General features: G+C 34.0%; 1 protein-coding gene across 1 annotated transcript in view; it reads right to left on the bottom strand.

Annotated features, from left to right (window-relative positions):
• FIP1L1 (factor interacting with PAPOLA and CPSF1) overlaps positions 1-24,708 on the bottom strand; it is an 87,824-nt gene that overhangs the window by 21,285 nt on the left and 41,831 nt on the right. Inside the window, exons 13-16 of the mRNA XM_014548458.1 lie at positions 17,675-17,768; positions 15,036-15,192; positions 3,473-3,499; positions 1,413-1,467 (exon numbers count right to left, since the gene is read on the bottom strand). Of these exons, the coding sequence (XP_014403944.1) occupies positions 1,413-1,467; positions 3,473-3,499; positions 15,036-15,192; positions 17,675-17,768 (333 nt within the window). The remainder of the gene's footprint in view (positions 1-1,412; positions 1,468-3,472; positions 3,500-15,035; positions 15,193-17,674; positions 17,769-24,708) is intronic.

Below are 24,708 nucleotides of genomic sequence, written 5' to 3'. Positions count from 1 at the left end.
TCAACAAGTTATGCTGGAAGCAATGAAGAACGACGGCTCCAATAATTTTAAGCTCACGCATATCGGGAAAGCAAAGCTTCGCAGCCAAGGATCCTACCTACAAGTTTAAAATGCAGTAACGAAATTACTGAAAAATCCAGAAACTATCTGAACACTCAAAATAAAAACTAGGAGTACTATTTCTAATTTATTGTTTAATTTAATCTGGTTTTTTGATAATAAATCTTGCGTTCTATATTTATTTTCTTTTGCTACTATTATTATGGGACAAATTACATTCATCAACTGGTACTATTATTATGGAACAGAGGGAGTACTTTTTAAAAATTTAGTCTTAAAAAAGTTGGACTAATTGTTATCAATTAGAAATTCAGCTCCACTGACAGGATCAACAAATAATACTTAACATTTTGATTGAGAAAACAAATATATATTTAAGAAGGACTTACTAATAAAATTAAATCTCTATGTTCTCACAAGTCACACTTCACTGAGTTTTATCATTTTCTTTGAAAACCATATGCATGGTTTTGATGCTATTGATATAATATGGTTCTCACAATTTTTGTCTTCTTATATCATTTAAATCACTTTTTCAGAAATACACTAATTTTGTAGAGTTTATTTGCCAAGTAAGCAGAAATAATTATAGCCACCATTAGTGATTTCTATCTATCAAGAATTATGTTGATGCTTTAAATTCACTAGCTGTTTTAATCTTCACAATTCTATCAATCCCACTTGGTAAAAGAAGAAACTAAGTCTCAAAGAGTAGTCATAAACTTTGCCTAGCAACACAAAGCTGGTAAATTATGAAGGCAAAATGTGAACCAGTTCTTTTTTATTCCAAAGCCTCTGTTGTTAAACACCATATTGCCATCCATGAGGTAAATATTTAGTACAGCATTCTAACTAACAAAAATCATAAATGCAGAGTATAAAAATAAGGCTTTTCCTATGCAGAATAGATCAAATCTTCCATTGTGGAAGCTGAGTTGCAGCAGGGTAGCAAGGAATAAGGCAGCTTTTCTTTATTATGGTTCCTGATAATAGTTGTCCTTACCTAATCCTAAAACAGACATGCTTTATTCATGATTACCAGTCATCTTTTTGTATTTTCCACAAAATTGACTATAGTCAATTTTTAAAAATCAATTTCGGAGTTTCTTTAATCAGTGTGTCATAAATCAAGGGAAGGTATTTCAAAATACTATCATTTAGTTTTCTTTGTGTTTTGTTATTGGTCCAAAGTCTTATATCAAAGTAGCTAACATAGATCTAGACATACTCACTAAAAGGCAGGTACTACTATTTATAAAATTAAATCTTTGAAAATATTACCAAAATATGTATGATTCTTCTGTCAAAAGCCTATCAATGATAAAAATTTTACAGTATACACAATTATTTACCTTTCTATTGTTGGTATAAGAGATGGAGGTGGAGCACCTGGTGGAGGAGGAAAACCTGAAACATTCAATCATAAGAAAAAAAAGTTAAGAGAATATATATTTAATGGCAAGAGAGAAACAAAGTTGCTACATATCACTAAATTTTCCTAGGGACATAACATGCTTCTCTATGTTATAATGGACAGAAAAAAATGGAGCTTAAACTTATAAACAGGTATTAGAGTAATAAAACTTTAAATGAACAGTCTTGTCTAATACATAGAGCACAAATTGGGAGTCAGGACACTCGGTCTTATTTTCAGCACCACACACAGCCCATTTTGTGAGTATGAGAAAGTTAATTTCAATGCCTTACCTTTTCCATATATAAAACAGTAGTGTTGCCACCAGATATCTTATACTTGAAATATTTTAGTAGAAAAGCAAATAAAATAACATTTACCTCTTTTAAAAAATTTTTTGAATTTTAGTTGTGTAGAAATTTCCTTAAAATGTATAATATATAAATAAAATCTTACCAGTAAATATAATAACTGCTTAAGGCTGAGAATATCCATCATAAAATATGTTTTAATAGCACAACCCTAAGAACTATTTTACAAAGAAAGGCACGTAATTATAGTTTTGCATTAGTCTGGAAAGAAAATAATTTGCACCTTGATATTATGAGGTCTGCATTCTCAATAATTCACAATACCTAAATGTAATACCATGGAATGTGGCTAAATGGGACCTTAAACAGTTAATCTATTCTACACTTTCCAATTCAAATAGGCAAAAAGAATCCCAACAAAGACTTTAAGATTCTACAACTTATGATACCAATTGCTTCCTAGTTTTAATAATAACTGTCACTACTGGGAAATGCATTAAAGTATATTATTTAAATTTCTCACACTGCAATACATATGCTATCTTGAATGAGGACAAGAAACAATCCATTGTCATATTCTCTAAAACCTTCTGCATATTAAAAACATTTCCACTAGACCTCCTTTTTAATATTCTAAGTAAAAATGAATCCCAGTTCTCTTAACCCTTCTCAAAAGTCCAATTAAATCAGTTTTGGCCCTTTTACAAGCTGTTTCAAATTCACCATGCTCATCTTCCCTGTATCCAGTTTTGGGATTTATAAATCCTCTACTGAACATCTTAGAAGTATACAGTTTAGGAATTACCACATTAGTACTCAAGAGTCCACAATCCTGCTTTATACAGTTTTAAAATCACATTTCTTTTTAAACTAAAAAGACACACCAATGATTCCTTTATAACGTTTCCTGGTAAGTCTTTTTCAGCCACATTCATAGACAATCAATGACTATCTCACATCTAAATATGTATACTCACCTATGCTATCTAAACTCCACAGTTTCTGTTTATCAAGGTCATTTTGATTTTAGACCCACCCTTCCAAGAACTGTCACTTCTCATTCTCTTTATGCTCCTTGGCTTTTAATGCTGAACTAAGTTAACACACTTGCTGCCACATTTGTATCACACTACCAAAAAACCCTAATTTTTTTTTTAAAATAACACTGGGCCACATATAACTATTGATCATACCATTATAACAATGAACAATTTAACCACTCAGAGAACAACCTTCTGTCCAGTTATCAATCTACCTAATAGTGTGGGTCAGAACATATATTCTCATAATATTGAGTTATGCCAGCAGGGTGGAAAAAAAATCAGAAACAATAATTATGTCAAGATAAATGATCTTTCTTGTCTCTTGCACTTTATCATATAAAGAATTCCTTGGTATTTTAAATAAAAATTTTATTTTTTTTATCCTATACTCAGTTTTCTTCAACCAATTGACATGGTGAGAATTTTCTCAGAATCTCTATTTCTACAGAGATGGGTAAGACAGGTATAAGAAAACTATCTTAATCAAAACTGGAATGAAGCAAAGGCAGAGCTGAAAATAGGACCTTGAAATCCCAATAGCCTATTCCATATTCTAATCGTATCAACACTGTCCCTCCTGTAACTATAGGCTTGAAATTTCATGTTTATTAACAATGATGGAGAAAACATGGAAAAAGTTTTACCTGGAGGTGGTACAGTTATTGGAATACCTAAAAAACAAGTGATGAAATTTAATATAGTAATTGGATTTTATAATCTGTAATGTATTTATGCCATCACCAAAAAACACCTTTGAAATAAAACCCCTCGCCTCATTATCCTGGCTTATTCACTCAAGAGAAGCATTCTGTTTTCTTGCAGAGGACCAACAATTCGAGTACAACATCTGACTTCCTGATGAAAAACCCAGTCTAACAACTTGATAACAGGTTTCCCCCACAAGTTGTAATCACAAAGTTAGACACCAGTTAAAAAAGAGCACACAAATATCCAACTCTATGAAAATAACACTAAGTTCGATCATCAACATCTGATCTTGTTATTTTAACATTTTAATAGGGAAATTGATCAATGGGCTCTTTAATGCTGTATATACTGCAAGGTAACTCTGAAGATGATGAGTATTCACTTAGGAAAGCTTTGTGGGACATTCAAGTGATGATCTGTATTGTTTTCACTGTTGTTGAAAGGAGGGGGGAAGGTTATTTCCCTTGATTTGTGGGAGTAGAGAAAGGGGGATAGCCAATTCATATATATATACACCCACAGGGCATGTTAATGTAGACAATTTACTTCTGCAGGAGTCAGAAAATATTAATTTGAGTGACTCTCATTCATTTGCATAAATTACTGTATTAACTTTAAGAAATTTTCAACTATGTACAGACATTCTAAGTTTATCCTAGTCAAATGTGCCCTTAAATTCTAACGTAAAACTTATGCGGCATGCACACTGTAACTACTTTTTGTTTGAAGAAAAATAGCATTACTAAGTAGGAAAATAGAAAAAAATTATTTCATAAAAATTTTATACTATAAGTAACTTCAACAGAGCCAAAACAGTTTACTAAATCCTATCTTAACTGTATCAAAATTAGTCCAAAGAGGGAAAATAATTATTTCATTAACTGAATGCATGGGGAAAAATAATGAAAACAGAATCACTTTCAAATGTTTTCTTGTCAATGGAAAATCTGCTAATAATTCATTTTAAAATTTTCTCTAAGTTTTATCAGAATAGGTTTATATAAAAAGATCTTAAGGCAGCAAGTAGCCTTAAAATGGAGAATGACCACCTGATTTAACCACCATGAAATAAAGGGTATGATAAACTTATAAAACCAACAGGACTGAAAAAGATATGTAAAGCAGCTATCATCTTTCAAAAATCATTATGCCTCCATAAGTCTACATAAACTGATCTACACTTAATGGCGATTCTCATCCATCTCTATGGTTATCTTGCTGCTTTCTAAATTACTAAGCTGAAAGAATCCAGCAAACAATACAAGCCAGCAGAATCCCAAACACCTAACTGAATGGAAAAAGTAAGAAAAGCAGAGCATATTCAATATTCTTAATATCCACTATTACCTGATTTTAAGAACAGTATAGGTTTTTGTCTAGCACTATTGAACTTCACTATGTAACCTAATTTTTACATTTAAACACCTGACTATATTCTTGGATGTATAAGACAAAGAACTATATCAAATTCAGCAATCCACTCTGTAATCTTAACAACTTTACCTAAATGAACACATGAGCAGAATGCATCATTTCAGCTAATGCTCACATTCACTACAGCTAACTAAAATGTGAATTTATGCAAAATAACCAAGAAATTACTAATCAGCCCTCTCAAAATTTAGTCCTCAAAGATATTTAAGTTGTCAAACTTTCACAAAACAGTGATAAAAGACACATAATCAAATTGTTAATTTGAATCTTACTACAATAGTATCATAGCACAGACTTTTTTTAAAAAAAATCAACTGGAAGGAATTAAGAACACAAAGAAAAATCATGCTGTCTATATAGATGCCTTTCCAATCAGTATCTACACCTCAAAAAGTTGGCATGACAGCTAGAAAGGGACCTTTTTACAAGGCCTCTATTCTACCTAAGATATTTCAATGCAGCTCTTTATTGGTAAATGTTCACTGAAACGTAACTATAAAGTTGAGTAAACACTATACAATCAATTCTTTGACAATTATCAAATGTATTTTCAATGCAACTAAGAAAGTTTAACAATTGATATTATGTTAGGCCAACATAATCCTCATCTACAAATCGCTCTTTAGCATTTGACTTTTGTTAACCAAAGAGAAATAGTGTAAGGAGAGAAAAATTTAATCTCAAAATCCCATGCTCTCCCTCAACACTCCCACCTTATTGACCAACACATGTGCTGCCTAGCCAACAGAATTGAAATACACAAGGCAAGCACTGTGTTTCTTTTCTGTATCCTTTATCTGTAAAATGAGTAGGAGAAAATGTTTATTTTCCTGGAAATAAATGTTTTATAACCGTTTTATAACAGTAATAAAAGATTTCTAGTACTGGCCAAAAGCTTTTAAAAAAGTAGTATCCAAATTCTAAGGACCTGAACAGATTAGTAGTTTTGGAACTTCAGCAACCATAAGAACCTCCTGGAGTTTGTTAAAACAACAACTTGCCGAGTCTCTCCCCAAAATTCAGAAGTCTGGAGTGGAGCCAGAGAATTTGCATTCCTAACAAAGGGGAGATGATGATGTCGCTGACCAAAAACCATACTGTGAGAAACACTGGATTATATTCTAAACTTCTCATTTGCACTACTGAATACTTCAATATTCAATACAGGCAAAATAAATTCCATTCCAAATTTTTATGAAATGAACAAAGTGTATGACACTTTGAAGTAAAACAGTACAGCTGTATGACAGCCTATCTATCTGCAACCTCAAAAGAAAAAGGAGAGAATTTAATTTTTCTGGTATGTAACACACACTCTTAAATGTAAAGTGTGCGTGTAGGGGGACCTGAAATCCTACTTGGGTGACTGAAAAACTAAAGCAAAGAAATACAAAGACAGCATACCTGCAAAACATACTAAAATAATTTTTTAAAATTCTCACAAAATTAAGAGGCTTCACATTCAACAATAGCAGAAAAAAAACTAATAAAAAATATCTATGAACTCATTCTCAATGTTGCTCATGATTATTTTGTACTATAGGCCCGGTGCACAAATTCGTGCATGGGTGGGATCCCTAGGCGTGACTGGAGATCAGGGCCAATCAGGGCCAATCTGATCGGGGACTGCCAGCCAGGGGGGAGGGATAGGGTGAGGGAGGTCAGCCGCCGGCCCCGAGGAGGGAGCTGGCCCTCGGCCGCCCTAGGAAAGGGGCCATGTCCACTGCCACCCACCATAGGTTCCCCGTCCCAGCCCAGGGCCCAAAGTCCCCGGCAGGGTCAGGAGAGGAGGCGAGGTCGCCAGGCCAGGCGCAGAAGGAATGGTCGCCAGATGCTACCCACGGAGGTTGGCTGTGGGAGCGCACTGACCACCAAGGGGCAGTTCCTGCGTTGAGCGTCTGCCCCCTGGTGGTCAGTGCGCATCATAGCAACTGGTCGAATGGTCGTTCCAGTCGTTTGGTCATAATGGTCACTTAGGCTTTTATATATATAGATTTGGTCATAATGGTCTCTTAGGCATGCATATATATATATAAATAAAACTAAGGCAAGAGTTACGGGACATGGCTTCCAATGATCCCTGTGCCTCCTGGTATTTATGTCTTTTTATACCTGTGGTGTTTATATCCTCCCCTTGAGTCCTGGTTGGATACAATAACTTGTTTCTAACAAAATACAGCAAAAATAAGGGGATGTCACTTCCATGATTACATTTCAAAAGACTGTGACTTCCATTTTGCTGGTATCCTCTAATGACTTCTGGGCATTCATGCTTTGATGAAACAAGCTGCCACATTGGAGAGAAAATAAATCTTTTCAACAAAGAGGTTAGTGAGCTTGGAGATGAATCCTTTCTCAATCAAGCCTATCAAATGACCATCTCAAAGTCTGTAAGAGACCTTGAAGAGAGGACCCAGCTAAGCTGTCCCTGCATTCCTAACACCAAAAAGGCTGTTCAATAATAAATATATCGTTATTTTAAGCCACTACGTTCTGGAGTAATTTATTATGCAGCAATAGCTAACCAATAAGTATAATAACTACCTATCATTTCTCTATTAAGTTCAAATTTAAAAAAAAAACATGGCATGTCTGAATTATGTGATAGGTTCTCACTGGTAACTTCAAATTTCTAGTTCCTATTTCTCAGATAATTTCCAAATTTCAACAGCACTATTATGTTACGAATAAAAAACCTGATTACTTCCCTTAAGTCTCAAATGATTTCTACTTCAAATTCATCAAGCTCATACATAAATCTCTACATAGAAATTGAGTATAAAGTCAAGATTTATAAAATCATTAAATATCACCTTCCATACATGCTATTTTCTATGTACCAGTATTCTTAAAATTATATACACACATATACCATCTATCATTTACTCTTTTTAAAACAAGTATAGGATATAGAATACTGTAAAACTATTTTTTAATAATTAAGGTGAAACAATTAATTGTAAGATACAAACAATGGAAATAATTTTAAAGAAAAAAATGTGTTAAAAGGTGCTATGGTTATAAAACTTAAAGTAACAAAGTTACCAGAATACTTTTACACCTAAGAGGTAAATAAGGTGATTTATGCTAACTATAAATGAAATGAACTGTTTAATCCTTATTAAGATCTCTTTATCTCGCAGTTTATAAAATAATCTACAGGCTACAAAAAATTAAAATTCTGTTAAACAAAAACATCTCTGATAGAAACTTCAATATTTTTACAAAAAATCTTGTAAAGGAACTGATCTCTATTAGCTCATATATAATCACAAAATGATTGGAAGAATCAAACAAACAAGAGGCAAATATTAAAATAAATTATATCAAATGCAGCATCTATGTTATTAAAATAAAACAATTATAAAGGCAGCATCCATGGACAAAGAAGACATTTTTAGAAGACATCCTAAATATCACCATTCAGAAGAAGCTTTTAATTCTATTAAACTTACATTTAAGTTAATTTTTAATTGTGCCAGAATATACTACTTATTATAGGTAATTAGCATTAGTCCCTATTTTCAGTATATTAAAAACACAACAGACTGTTAAGTTTCTTTAACATAGAAAAACAAAACATAAGAGAAAATGAGTATAGCTCTCAAAAACTTCAAAGAATTCTTTTTGCCAAGTACTTCTATAAAAGACATTATTGAAATGCTTACATTTTTGGCAAATGGCATCAATTAATAAGCAAATTTGCTGTGTAAAACCAAAAACCTTCATGGAACTATAACAGCTTAATTAATGTTATATCCATGAAATAGCTTATTAATTAAAGGGACAAAACTGTACTTCCTCAAAGGTGCTAATAATATTCATCCAATATAGGCCAATCTTCTGCCAAAGCAGCAGTTCTCAAAGCGTAACCTGGAGATTCCTGGGGGTTGCTAAGTCCCTTCAAGGAATTTGCAAGGCCAAAACTACTTTCATAAAAATACTAAGATAACATTTGCCATTTTCACCCTCATTCTCTTACAGGTGTACAATGACATTTTCCAGAGGCTATGTGACATGTGAAATCACAATAGATTCAATGCAGGAACAAACAGGAGAATCCAGTTTTCTATTAAGCCACACAGTAAAGAGACTGCAAAAGTATAAAACAATGCCACTATTTGCACTAAATATTTTTTGTTGTTCTGGAAAAATAATTACTTTTCAAGAAAATATATTCTTAATATTAATACATAATAGGTATATTCTATTTTTAAAAATAAATATTTTAAGTATAATATTTTCATTCCTCAGTTAATATCTAATACAAAAAATAGATGTTAACACAAATAAAAGCTCTTTGGGGTCTGCAGTAATTTTTAAAAATGTAAAGGAGTCTGTGACCACAAGGACTGAGAGTCACTGTGCTACATACTGCTAACAGAAAAATAATCTAAAACTTAAAGTAACAAAGTTACCAGAATACTGGTAGGCCTTGGTGGAAATGCAGAAGACTCCAGATGTAAGCTGCTTTTCTTCCAAACCCCATGTGTCATCACTAACCCCAGATTAAGATATTTAAGGAATAAACAAGATTTTCAAGTTCATATCAATTGAAGTACTAGACAAGTAATAAAAGACACTGAATACTTAATTCCTTTTAAAATGCAGAAGCTTATACATATTGAAATCTAGGTAAATAGCTAAATCTTTTATCTGGCTTTAAGAGCAGGGATGACTTGTCTGGGGTCCAGACTATTGGGCTACATTTCAGTTAAACAAATAGCCTTCTTCAATGTAGAATTCTACTCCTGAGCTAGATTTCAACTGTTCCCAAGACATACAAAACCACAGTCACATGAGCCTTAATATTGACTGATGTAACAAGAAATGAATTATACCATATATGCCTTGTGTCAATAAACTCCATTATTAAAAAATGAAGATAAAAAATGACACTAAAATAAGTTAACATTTAAAGGCCTACATTAAAAGTCTACCATTAAATGTAATAGGTTGAACATAGTTATTAAAAGTATGTTTAAAATCATTAAGTTTATTTTAAAAACAAGTAAGCCAGACAAACAAATACTGAATGATTCCACTTATATGAGGTACCTAGAATAGGCAAATTCCTAAGAAAGAAAGAAAAAAAAGAGGCAGCCAGGGGCTGGTTGGGGTAAGCAGGAAGGGGTTTTTGTTTAATGAGTACATAGTTTTTGTTATAGATGATGAAAAAGTTTTAAATGCAGATCCTAGTGATGGTTACACAACGTTGTGAATGTATTTAATGTCACTGAATTATACATTTACAAAATGGTTAAAATCATAAATATTTTGTTATATATATTTTACCACAATCAAAAAAATAAAAATCAACTACTCGGTAACATCAAGCCTTCCAATTTTACAAATTTTCTTGTAATAAACGAGTATTTCAGACTAGTTTATTCAGTAAACAGACTTCTTAACACAAATCAGGCAAATAGGAATACCTCAGTGTACTGGAATTTTAAAAAAAATTCTGATTCCTATTCTTCACAACCTTCCTTACCCACAGATATGTATATATGCATGTACTTCAACATCAAGGAAATACTTAAAAAGAAAGAAAAGGCTTTTAAGACATTTTATTGGGATGAGTACACATAATTCAATAATATAGTCTTCTTGACACAGGTAATGATTCACTTCAACATTGTTAATAAAATAGGCTTTCAAGCCAAATTGTCTGGATTAGAATTCTGGTTCTGCTACTTTTATAGCTATTACTTAAACAACTTGAGCCCCAGAGTTTCCTTATCTGTAAAATTAGAATATTTATTTCAGATGCTATCAAGAATAAAATTGAGTTAATACAAGAAGTATGCTCAAAACAATGTTTTCAATAGTAAGCATTCAATAAGTATTAGCTATTATTTGTATTATTACTCAACCAATGCATGAAATCACACTAACACAATAGATCTGGTTCACTAGAAAATGAAAATAGATTTTCTGAAAATTAAGGAAGATCTTGAACAATCATTTTGTTTTCAAGCTGTTAGTATGGCAACAAGAAACCAGATTAAATATTTTCCCTTTTAAAAATTCCAAAAGTCTCAACATTAATTTAGGAACACATGTCCCCTAAATGTTTATTCTGCTCTCTAATACAAAGTTTCCTCTACTTTTCATACTAATCTATTGTGGCCAGAAATACTTTGTTCTCTCTGTTTCTAAGGTTTCATGTATGTTTGTAGATGTGTGTTTGAGGAGAAGAGGAGGCAACATACCTCTCCTCTCCTGTTAACTATCTGATAGTAAATGTTCCTTGAATGAGCACTGTCTACCACACCTCTTCATTGCTAAGGAGTACTATCTACTTATGCTATGAAACTATAGAGTTGACTACAAATTTTATCCTCCAAAATAGGGCACTTGTGAGTGAATAATAATCATTCAAGGATAAAAGGTATAAAGTAGGATTATCCTAGGCAAATCTATTTATGAAAGAACTGGTTAACACCCAAAACTATGGGCTGAATATATCATTACTTATTTGTCCCATCATATATAGGACTATAGTTTTAAAAACTTATGCATTTGAAAGCTAACAAAGGCAAAATTAAAATATGTTTAAATTCTCAAAAGAATTTTTTTTCCTTTTAGTATTTCTCAGCTAAGCACAAAGAAAACCTAGGGTTTCTACTAGAAAAATAGAGCTTACCTATTAAGGCAGCGGTTCTCAACCTGTGGGTCTCGACCCCTTTGGGGGTCGAACGACCCTTTCACAGGGGTCGCCTAAGACCATCAGAAAACACATACATAATTACATATTGTTTTTGTGATTAATCACTATGCTTTAATTATGTTCAATTTGTAACAATGAAATTGGGGGTCACCACAACATGAGGAATTGTATGATAGAGTCGCGGCATTAGGAAGATTGAGAACCACTGTATTAAGGCAATGCTTACAAAGGACTCCTGAGCCACAGAGCTTTCTTTCATTAGCTGCATATGATTGTTTTTTGTTTTGCTTTGTTTTTAGAGAAACACTGATGAGAGAGAAACATTAATTGGCTGTACATCCTCTACTGGGGATCCAGCCCACAACCTGGACATGTGTCCTAACCAGTAATTTAATTGGTTACTTCTTGGTACATGGGGTGATGTTCAACCACTGAGCCATACCTGTCAGGCTAGTTGCATATGGTTCTTAAGGTGATATAAATGACGGCAAAGTCAATAGAGCATACTGTAATCATGTGGTTCTTTGGTAAATGATGTCAAAATGTGTCTTTAATCAAAACCTACATTCAGCTGGTATGTATCTATGCAGCTATAGTGTTATTTAAAGCCAGTGGCCATTCTGATTGGTAAGTGCCTGTGTGACTGTACCAACTATAAATCTGAAAATCCCCATGTTACAGTTGCATAAATATATTTGAACTCAATTAGCTAATATATTTGGAAAATTTCAAATACACACAAGACATCTGTGATTAGCACTGTGGGTAAACATACTCTCTTCAACAGCTCACAAAAATGAGAGGTATTTCAGTTAGCCTCCACATACAAATATTTGTTTTTTTGTATGAATTGGCATCTTCTCCCACCTCAATCTAGCAAATATACCACGGTTAGGTATTGCTTAAACCAGTATCAGAATTTATCTATATTTGTATTTCTAGGTATTTAAAATATGAAAAGCATGTACTTGAAAATTAACATGAAATACATAGTTTATGTAACAAAAATAATCTATTACAGAATTCCACAGATAATGTGAACATTAAAAGATTTATCCTTTAAAAAGATTGTATTGCAAAAAATGGGGGTAAGGTATCATTATGAAAAAGCCTACTTTCAGATAATGCCAGTGCCTATCAGCAATATCTCCCAGAGCTACTAAATATTCTTATACCAGAGATATTTATTTTTTCATCATTAATACATATCACCACTCTCTCACCTTAACAGCTAGTATTGAACTATATAAAATGGGATATACTATTTAGCTAGTAAATAAGAAAATCCTTCTAAAGTTAGTACCTAGTAAAGTTTAAATACAATTATAAAGAAAGCTAGCATAAGGAATATATATATATATATATATATTAATCATCTTTTAGTCTCATTAAATCAAATGTTCACAATTAACTATTTGTACATTTTATCTTTTTCAGAGGACAAAGAATGATTTAATGTAATCAAATCATTTATGAATCATTAAGTCATTACCTTTTTATTTAGTTCTCACCATATTAAAGACACAAGAATCGTGGGTCCAATCACAATTTCTGGCTTATGTTTCACAACAAAAATTCTTGTTGGAACAAGAATTAACTGAACTTTAGAAATAATGTTGCTTGGAGTAAGGACTTCTATCCTTATCCAGTTTTCTCCTTTATTTTAAGAAAACAAGATTCTCTATAGCTAGAGTAATTTTTCATAATTTTTAATCCTTTTGAAGGTAGAGATGACAAGGAAACCAAAAGTGTTTTGGCTTTAGGGCTGATGTGATAACTAACATTTAAAGGCCTACGATTACCTTATTCTGATCATAACTGGCACCTTAAAACAAAAACAGCTCTCTTGTAAATGTGAAGTAAGTGAGTGGTTGTGGCTCTTAAATATAAACTGACATATACTACAATCTTAACATGTATTTTACATTCTGATTAGGATCAATAGCTAATATTTAGCATTTATTATGGGCATTCTCCCTAGAAAAAAACTATTATCTAAATCTATTTTGTTAGTTTCATTAAATTTGGTTAAGGGGGGTAAATATTAGAAGTTTATTGGGAATAAAATAAAGGCCACTGGATAAAGGCCACTGGATGAAAGGTTGAAAGTATAAAATTTGGGGATTATTTATAATATTTTCTATTGACACTAATCTAGTTTTTAATAAATAATCAAAAGTGGCTACAAGTATAATAAAAATTTACATTAATTTTCTGTCTCATTTAAAAGAAGTAAATACCAGGTACCTGGCATCCAGAAGTAGTCTCCTAAAAGGAAACCAGTATAAAGACGATAACCAGACTGAGATTTTCATTTCAAAAATCTCTTCATGGGATAGAATTTTTTTAACCTATTCCAATTCTAAAAGCATCTTTAAAAAAATTTTAAAAACAAGTTAACATTGTTTACAATTCAATATGGGCTTATACATATATAATTAGCAACTTTAGTTTGGGGAATATAATATTTTTGGATCATTTTAGTATCTGTACATTCTCAATTTTTATATACTGTCTCTGCTATGCTGAAATAGCAAGACACATATGTATCTGTTTCAGTACAAATCTACTGAAGACAATATAATTTCATAATCTATTACCTTTAATGTAATGCAATCAATGAAGATGTTATCCTATATAATAAAATGGTAATATGCTAATTGAATGTCACACCCTCACAAGATGGCGGCGCCCAGTCCCCTCAGCCCTGCCGGGGGGGTCAGGGGGTGGTGGGGGCGTCTGCTGCTGGAGTCCCCCAGTCCCCTCAGTCCCGCCAGCAGTAAATTTTCATGCGATCATTAACTTTTGAAAAAATCCTTACCCAAGGATATGATTATTTCTTTTAGATCATCTGTTCTCAGGGAGCAGGCCTAAGCCAGCAGGTGGGCATCCCCCAAGGGTCCCAGACTGTGAGAGGGCGCAGGCTGGGCTGTGGGACCCCTCCCAACCCTGTGTGCATGAATTTTCATGCACCGAGCCTCTAGCTTTCAAATATATACATACTAGAGGCCTGTTGCACGAAAAGATTCGTGCAATAGGCCTTCCCTTCCCCTGGCTGCCGGCACCGGTTTTCCTCCAGCACCCGGGACCCAGGCCTTCGCTCCGGCCGGAGACGCCTTCAAGCCTTCGCTGCTGCGGCCGGAGCCGCCTTAAGTCTTTGCTCCGCCGCTTCGCACCTATGTATGCAAATTAACCGCCATCTTTGTTGGTGGTTAATTTGCATATCTCGCTGATTAGCCCATGGGAGGCGTAGCGAAGGTACGGTCAATTACCATGTTTATCTATTATTAGATAGGATTTTAATTGTTAAATACAAAAAAAAAAACACAATCATTCATGGGTTATTTACTTGTTATTTTTTTTCAAAACCAAATGTCTTATGTGCTATTTACCTGGTGGTGGAATCAGAGGTGGAGCAGTGCTGACAGTTGGAGGAGGTGGAAGAAATGGAGGAGGTGGAAGATGGGTGGGAGGAGCTCCTGGAGGGAAAAATGGAGGTGGTTTGCTAAAATTGTTGTCTACTTCAGTAGCAGATCTTTCAGAAAGGACCTAAAATTAGAGCATAGTTTATATTTTTAAATAAATAAACACTCTTATCTGCAATTAAACTCAAGTTAATTTCATTTAATATAAGAATCAAAGTAAAAAGCTTTATTCACATACACATATTTTGAGGAGGAGAGACTAATTTTCTGTGTAATGTGTGTGTATATACACAGATGTCAGTATACACTCACACACACGTACTTAAAACCCAGGAAAAACAACTGAATCATTACAAAAAGACTTCTGAATACAACATAATTGATAAAATATTCTAAACAAGAAACAATTAAGCACTTTATAAATATAATGTAATAAAGATTATCTTTGTTACCCAACAAAAGTTAAAATATTCAAATTAAGGGCCTTAGCCAGTTTGGCTCAGTGGATAGAGCATCGGCCTGCAGACTGAAGGGTCCCAGGTTCGATTCTGGCCAAGGGCACATGCCTGGGTTGCAGGCTTGATCCCCAGTAGAGGGGGTGTAGGAGGCAGCCGACCACTGAATCTCTCTCATCATTGATGTTTCTATCTTTCTATCCCTCTCCCTTCTTTGATCAATAAAGATGTAAAAAAAAAAAAAAATTAAGGCAATGTAAAAAGGAAGGAACTCCTACCATTTGCAACAGCATGGATGGAGCTGGAGAGCATTATGCTAAGTGAAATAAGCCAGTCAGAGAAAGACAAATATCACATGCTCTCACTCATTTGTGGATTATAATGAACAACATAAACCAATGAACAAAAACAGATGTAGAGACAGAGAAGCATCGATGAGATGCTCAAAACTCAGAGGGAAGGTAGGGGAGGGTGGGGGTGAGGGGGAGAGATCAACCAAAGGACTTGTATGCATGCATATAAGCATAAGCGATGGATGTGGACAACAGGGGGCGAGGGCAGGATTGGGGGTATGAGAGGACATTGAAGGGATAAGGACACATTTGTAATATCTTAATCAATAAAGGGAAAAAAATTATAAAAATAAAAAATAAAAAAGGCAAAAAAAGAAAGTAACATGGCATGAGGAATTCGGGGGGTGGGGGGGGGGAGAATGTGTATGGAAGGGATTAACCAAAGAACTTATATGCATAACCCATGGACACAGACAATATTTCAGTAGGTGGCAAAGGGGGGAAGGAGAGGAAAGGGGGATGAAATAGGTCAGTGGGGGATAAAGGGGGACATCTGTAATACTTTCAACAATGAAGATTTTAAAAAAAAATAAAGACAGTAACATGGCAGCAGAACCAGATATTCATTGTAACAGGTCCTGTCATCACCAGGTTGCAAAGAGACTGTAAAGTATGCATCAACAAGGTGCAAGAGGCAGCCAAATATATAAATAACTTATTGATATGACCCTTTTAACTTTAAGAACAAGGGTTAATACTTGAAAAGTAAAAGTGGTAACAAAATACTGATCTGTGTGAACAGGTAAGGGACAGGCAGCAAATCTACAGGAGATTTGCACCAAGAAATTTGGATTTTTGACAAGCTCCTGAGGAAATTGTAACTCACAAACACGTTTAGGAAACAGCAGAAACAGGCAGCATAATGGATATTTAGTTTATTCTTCTAAAATCCTTACTAGCTAAAGCATATCGCTTAAACATATAATCCTTCCTTTCATTAACTTTTCCTCCATTTATGCACAGTAATTTTTGTAAGGCATATACTGATGTTATTTTTTTAATGAAGAGAAGAGATTTATTTTAGGAAATTATAGCATTTTGATGGTGGGGGAAAGCGAGGACTATCTTCATTTTAGAAATCTCTTTATGCCCCTTTAAAGATGCTAAAAAGAACATTTTACATGATTAATTTATGAAAGATAATAAAAATCAAAACACTTGGTACATTTTTAAAGTACTCACAAAAAAATAACTAAAACAAAATAGAATTTTTTAAAGGATTCATTAGATCCCTTTCAGTTCACCAAAAAAAAAAAAAGAAAGGGCTTACAAATTTGTTTTCCCTGAGAAAAACCATATTAAATAAATTATGATATATCCACATAATAAAGTTATCATGAAGAGATTTTAAGTTATATCTTTAAGAATATAAGAAAATGAAAATGATACTTTCAAAAGAAAAAAAAAAAGGATACACAAAAATATAATAGTATCTCAAATCTTGCTTTGTGACAAGGGAAGAGATGTACCAGAATGTTAAGATTGATTATTTACATGGTAGAATTATTAGTGATTTTATTTTCTTCTTTAGACTTTCCCCATATTTTCCTCTTTTGGTCCAATGAAGCCATATACTATGTTTATAACAAATATTTCTTACTAAAATATTTCTTACAAAAAAAACAACCCCAAAGGTTATAAAGAGCAGCTTTTGTAATAAAAGGGTGATTGACTCCATATTTTAAATCTATTTGTGCACCCAACACATAGCAAAGCACTATGAATATATATTGATTGAATAAATTAAATTAGAACATGCATATAATTTTTCAGCTAAAAATATAATAAAGTACTAAACCTGTATGTTGCTGTTTTCATTTGCCCGTCGCCTTCCTTCAACTCGGCTGATGGTTATAGTCTGACCAATAACATCAATTGATCCAGGTAACCTCCTGTAACATAAAAATTCAATCAATTCACTTTCACCTAATTAAATGGTTAAAAATAACCAAATATCAAGTGAGAAATAAATCTAAAACCCTTTGCAATATACTTTAAAATAAAATCAGCTTACAATACACACTGAAAACACTTCAGTGAATTAGATTTCCCAAATTTGCTTTGTCATAAACACAAAATCTTAATAAACTTATGTCAACACATCCAATGATGATGTCAGATTTAAGTATTTTTATCGGTTTTCTTCTAAATGTACTATTTTTTAATAGTATCCAACTGAATTTATCCTTGTGGAACTGAATCAGGTAGCAAATGCTAAACAAATGGAAATAAAAATTTTGTGCCACTATAATTATAACACGTAACACAGTTCTATTACAGAAACTTTTAGAAATTCCCCAAAAGGGCCTAAAAAGAAATACTTATTTTGATACACACAGGGTATCTTCCTCAGTGACTTATTCCAAGCATTAGAAAGCACAAAAAGGGAAGCAGTTTTACATTTCTGATAACTTGCTTTTAGATAGAAAAACTCATGTCTGCCACACCTCCAATTGTATTTACAATCCATTAAAGTATATGAGTAGATGGAAAATAGTCTACCACAAAATGCTGCAAATTCAACAGGTAAATCTAGTAAGTTAAATTTTTAAAAAAAATGTTAAAAGCCATTTAGTATAGTTAAGGACTTCATAGAAGTATATATGCTTTAGATACAGAAATAACTTGTAGGAATAGGTAATGAAAATTAATACAAATTAGATGAATTTCTCTTCATCTATATTTGTTATAAACAATTCTATCGCAACCAATCGATGTGTCCCTCTCACATCAATGCTTCTCTCTGTCTTTTCCTCTCCCTTCTACTCTCTCTAAAAATCAATGGAAAAATATCGTCAGGTGAGGATTAATCAAAAAGAAGAAAAAAAAAGAGAAACTTATAAAGTTAGAACCACCGAAGTACCCTATATCCTTCCACAATCTCCAGAGTTAGGTTCCTAAAATGACTAAAAACAGCAGGTACCATTTGTTGAATGGTATTTACTTTATCTAAACCTCACAATAATCCTCATCTTAAAAAACTACTGTCTTCTTGTTAGATATTATAAAGCTAGGGCCCAGAGTGATGTCACTGACTGCAATGATTAAATGGCAAAACTAACTTTTTCAAACTTGAGTCTGATTCCAAAGCATACAGACAAACCCTTCCCGTGAGTCATGCTGCCTTCCAGAAAGATAACTGGCCCTGGAAAAATATAAGACTTCTGGAAAATCAAGAATTGGTATAAATTTGTCTCAAGTGAAGCTTGTAAAGTCCCATAATTTTATGTTCACAAGAACAAAATAGCCATATAGAAAGTGTATGACATTTGAAATGTCTTCAACTACACAGTCAACTCCCACTTACCATCTATTCTCTATATTTTAATAAAATTATTTTAAAAGTTCAAGCCTTTCTGATTTTATGCCTTTGTCACTGATTTCATGAACTCAAAGACCAAGAATGGTTTTATTTAACTTATACACTTCAATAAGCTGGGAAACTAACCTAGCATGAATGCATTAGAAAAATCCAAATACTTTTAACATAAATATTGCTCCAATTTCTTCCCCCAAACTTAAATTATAAAACTATGACCACTATAAACTTCCTATCAAAGATATATGCACACAACTCATATTCACACATCCTAACAGATAAAGGTGTATAGTCTAAGGCCAGGATTCCTCTAACAATTTATTGCTACATAAACTTCATTGTAAAATCTTAATTACCTTTCTATTCTCAATTGCTGGATTCTCCCCTCTCCATCTTTTTAAATTTATTCCAATCAAGAACAATTCTCATAAATTTGTTTGAGTTTGCAATTTGGACTGTAAATTTTCCAAACTGTTAGAAGTAGCAAAAATTAAATTTAGGTTATTTATCCTAATTATGTGCCAGGGGGAAATATTTCTATAATCTTTCAACATGGATTTCGAAGAACAACTGCTTTCAAAACCTCTGCAGCATATAGGAGTACTATATCTCTTAAAGTTTATTTTAAATATGATCAGAAAAGTCTAAATTTTTTTAGCTTTAAATGGATTATTTAATTACTAGAGATTCACAATGGCAACTACTATACTTCTAAAAACATACAAATGAGAAATTTATCTCTAGAGGGAGTCCAGAAATGTTTAATTCCTTACATTTCCATAAAATAAAATAAAAAACACTTCCTTGCCCAGGCATTTTAAAATATAAATATTTACTGATTACAGAGAGGAAGGGAGAAGTAGAAAGAGATAGAAACATCAATGATGAGAGAGAATCACTGATCAGCTAACTCCTGCGCACCCCCTACTGGGGATCGTGCCCTGATCGGAATTGAACAGTGACCTGCTGGCTCCAGCTGGGTTTTGCCCAGGCATTGTTATACACAAACTAGTGGCCCGGTGCACAAAATTCGTGCATGGGAGGGTGTCCCTCAGCCCGGCCTGCATCCTCTCCAATCTGGGACCCCTCTGGGTCCCACAGGAATCGGAACTAAACCGGCAGTCGGACAACCCTCTCGCAATTCGGGACCGCTGGCTCCTAACCGCTCGCCTGCCTGCCTGCCTGATCGCCCCTAACCACTCTGCCTGCCGGCCTGATCAACACCAATTCTCTCGCCTTCTGGCCTGATCACCCCTAATGGCTCCCCCCGCCGGCCTAATCGCCCCCAACTGACCCTCTTGCCAGCCTAATCTCCCCCAACTGACCCCCCCACCGGCCTGATCGCCCCCAACTGCCCTTCCCTGCCGGCATGCTTGCCCCCAACTGACACCCCTGCCGGCCTGCTTCAGCTCGTCCCAACTGCCCCCCCTGCTGGCCTGCTCGCCCCCAACTACCTTCCCCTGCTGGCCTGATCACCCCTAACCACCTCTGCCTTGGCCCCGCCACCATGGCTTTGTCCGAAAGGATGTCCGGAAGGTCTCCTGGCCTAATTAGCATATTATCCTTTTATTAGTATAGAAGATTAATGTACCTTAATCAGAAATGTGAAGGTTACCATTTTGTTTAGAAACATTTTATGAAAGATACATAAGCATGTACTAAAGAAACAGAATACATAGTAATACAGATGAGTAATTAATTCAATGTTATTCTGATGCTACTGGAAAAAAGTATTCAACTGTATTATTCCATAAGTTTTTGATGTAGGACTTTTTATTTCAATACATAAAAGATGTAGTAGAGCTTCATAATGAGGATCTTTTATAACTTGGATTTCCACACAGCACAACTTTAACTGAGCTTAAAAATTTGATCAGTAGGGCAGACAGCTAATGTAGCTATCAAGATTATCTTCCTTATACTGAACTCAATCATACAGTACATAAAGCTGAAAGAGACAAACTAATTACATGATATCTAGTTTCATTAATCTACAGTGTAATATAGGCAGAGAATGTTCTCAAGAGGATCTACCTTTCCTTCTGGCACAGATGAAAATGAAAACACCTCTGAAACTATAATATAATTAAATTAAAATGTCATCCTACATAATAAAGCCTAATATGCAAATCGACCAAATGGTGAAAACGACTGGTCGAACGACCGGTCGCTATGTTGCGCACTGACCACCAGGGGGCAGACACTCAACACATGAGCTGCCCCCAGCCTGCAGGCCCCAGGCAAGCCAAGGCAGGTACCAGCGCCCCCCACAGCCCGATCGCCCCATAGAAGGAGGCAACCACGGAGGGGGCCAGCTGGTGAGTGGGCCTGCGCCACCCCCCAAGTGCCCCACCCTCCAATCACCCCACCAGTCTCGCCTTCCACAGAGGCAGGTGCCAGCGGGGGCCCACCCACTGAATCACCCCGCCAGTTGCCCCACAGATCATCCCTTATCGCCGGCCAGGCCTAGGGACCCTACCCATGCATGAATTTAGTGCATCGGGCCTCTAGTATTTTGATAATTCTGATGTACCAGAAAGGGTATTAGAGCTGCTTACAGAGATAAAACAGAAATTTTAAGTGACAAAATCAGAGCCAAGGGAAGATAGACATGTACAGTATATAAGAAAGATTAAACAGGGAATCACTTAGGGGTCTGGAATTAATTCACTTTCCATTATTTTCAATGGGAAAAAATGATTCAGTTTTTGAACAAATCACTTCTCGAACAGCATTCCGGAACTAGTTAAGTTCGAGAACCAAGTTTTTACTTTATTTAATTCACAAGTAGGTTGCAAGTAAGGTATGCACCCAATTAGTTTCATTTTTACAGAATGGAAAAAGGCTCTTTAGTGCAGTAAAGTACCAGCACCAGGATTCAGGCTCAGATAAGAACAACTCCAAAACTTTTCCCTTCTTCGACAAGAAATATTTTCTATGCTAATTTTCTGGGGCCTGAATTTTTTAAATGTTTACTTTTTAAGCTATATCAAAAACAAACAAAAAACCGTAAAATGTGCTCATTGGCTAGTCAAGTGTGCTCATTTTTGTGCAGAGCATGGAATAAAGCTTTATCTACCATATTTATACTTAACTTCATTTTTAAATGTATCATTGATAGGAAATGATATTCTGCAGTGAAATGTTTAAAAATCAAGGCCTTCCTTTGTCTAATCACATAAAATCTTATAAGCTGCACAATATAGTAAAATGAAGAGTGACCAATCAAATGCTATAAAGGTACAGGTGCATCTCTTCAGTGCATTATTTCATCAAGACATAATAGTAACTGGTGTAAGAACAGATGTAAAGGTCTCTCTTAAATATAATGTTCTTTTAACATCTAGTTTTATCACTACAAGTTTTATGTTTGTCTATTATAAGAATGCAAGCACATTTGAGTGGTTCTACATCAAAAAACAATTTTACTATTCCTCTTTCAAGAATCCGACCAGTTAAAACGCACTGACATTGATAAACACGCTTAACAAAACAACGTTGAATCTGTAACTAATTACCTAAGAGGATCAGAATTTGATATTATACAATGAAAACAAAGAAATAAACTGAACAGTATAAGTGTAGTAATCATCCATATTGCCAATTTCATACTGTGTTCACTAAAATGGCTTCATTCTTCTTACTAATTGGCTTAAGTCACAAATCTGAATTTATAACACAAAGTTGCACCAATAAAATGCCATTGTTACGTACACATAGTTAGCTTGCAAAACACCAATATACAAAGTTTGAAAAATACTGTTTTATATAAGAACAAGAATGACATAAGCCCGAGTCACCAAGCACAGTAAACCCGTGATTTTGCAGACCTCAATTTAATGTACTTCGGATTTAACAAAATTTCCAGTCCATATGTTATATGTGAAAATTAACACCCTATTAATTTTAAAATGCTTTTAAGCAAGATTTGCTTATAATTAAATTAACAGGTTATTTTTTTGTTATTAATTCATTATTTTTAACAAATTTTAGCAAATAGGTCATACGTTAGAAAAAACACTGTAGCAATTTTGCTGACATAAATATTACATGTTTACAACCAGTCTACATATTTAAATTCAAGAGTAACCGCTCGGAAACAATGTTGGAGAATGATTAGCACGTGATCACACCTTATCTTGGGTGGTAATGGTTCTGTTGTCACATGGCATGACTTTCTGCAGCAGTTTTGCGCTAAGCCATGCCTCAGCTGTGTGCATTTGTTTACTCACGGTGACTGGTGAAGGCACGCATTTACTAGACCTATTCAGTATAAATTTAAAATTACAGTAATACATATAGAAAACTTTTCTATAAAACTAAACTTTTCATACATACTTAATTTCAATTACACAAACATGTCTACATAAGTAAACAGGTAAACTAATTTGTCCATTTGTTAACATACATGTTTGGAAAACCTACTTTATGACTTCACCTTTAACAACACCCCTCTCACCCAAATTAGTCCACTATATCGAGGTTTTCATTTTCTACCTTATAAGTGTGTGTGTGTGTGTATGTTTATACCATTTAAAAAAAGAAAATTACCTTTTATCTAAAGGTTTTATTTTTAATTTTAAATAACATAAAACATGTGAAAAGTACAGCCTCAAATTTATTACTACCTTCATTCCCTGAGACTAATCAGAAAATCAGAAGGAATAGTTTTGTTTCCAAAGTATCATTTTTATGGGGGGTGGGAGGTGGATTATGTAGTGTAAGTACTGCAATGTATCACTTTCAGATTCGAGAATATTTCCTCTGTAAACTATCTTATTTGAAGAAAAAACTACTGTACCAAAAGCAACTATTCTAAGTAAAAATTTCTAAGTCAAATAACTGATATAAAAGGATTTCCAGATGTTAAAATACTAGCAAAAGAAACAAATGTAAAGTTTAAAATTACATTAAAAATAATGGATTTTTAAAGTATTTCTATGTCTCTACTTATGAGTCAACTTGCCTGAACTGTAGATATTAAAGTCCAAAAACATAAGACTTTAGCCCTGACTTTGGCTCTTAATTAGCCAGGAATCTGGCTAAATTCCCTAATCTCTCAGATCCCATTTTCCATGTAAACCAGGGACTAGCCAGAAAATAAAATTTCAGGATCAATAAAGCCTTCCAGATAACACAGCCTAGAGTTCTATCATTCTACAAATGTAGAAACAGAGGCCTAGAGATTTTAGAGAACTGTCCTTAATTCACATGTGCACCAAACCAAATCTAATATCCAAATCTAGTACTTATGCCATGAAAGAGATATAGGTTTAAGAAAATAGTTATTCTTTATATAAAAAAATAGCTGATTCATTACCAATAGTAGCATGATGAAAATGAAAGCTCTTATTGTCTGGCCCTTTTCGGACCAGTAAATTGCTTGTCCACATCATTGAACAGATTAAATATAAATCCAGTGTTTCATTATGTACTATGTGCTATAATAATGTAGTTAGTTATTATATACTAGAGGCCCGGTGCACGAAATTCACCGGGGGGGGGGGGGGGGG

Source organism: Myotis brandtii, unplaced genomic scaffold (genome assembly GCF_000412655.1).
Source record: "Myotis brandtii unplaced genomic scaffold, ASM41265v1 scaffold51, whole genome shotgun sequence".
Taxonomy (NCBI): domain Eukaryota; kingdom Metazoa; phylum Chordata; class Mammalia; order Chiroptera; family Vespertilionidae; genus Myotis; species Myotis brandtii.
This window is presented reverse-complemented; position numbering and strand designations above follow the sequence as displayed.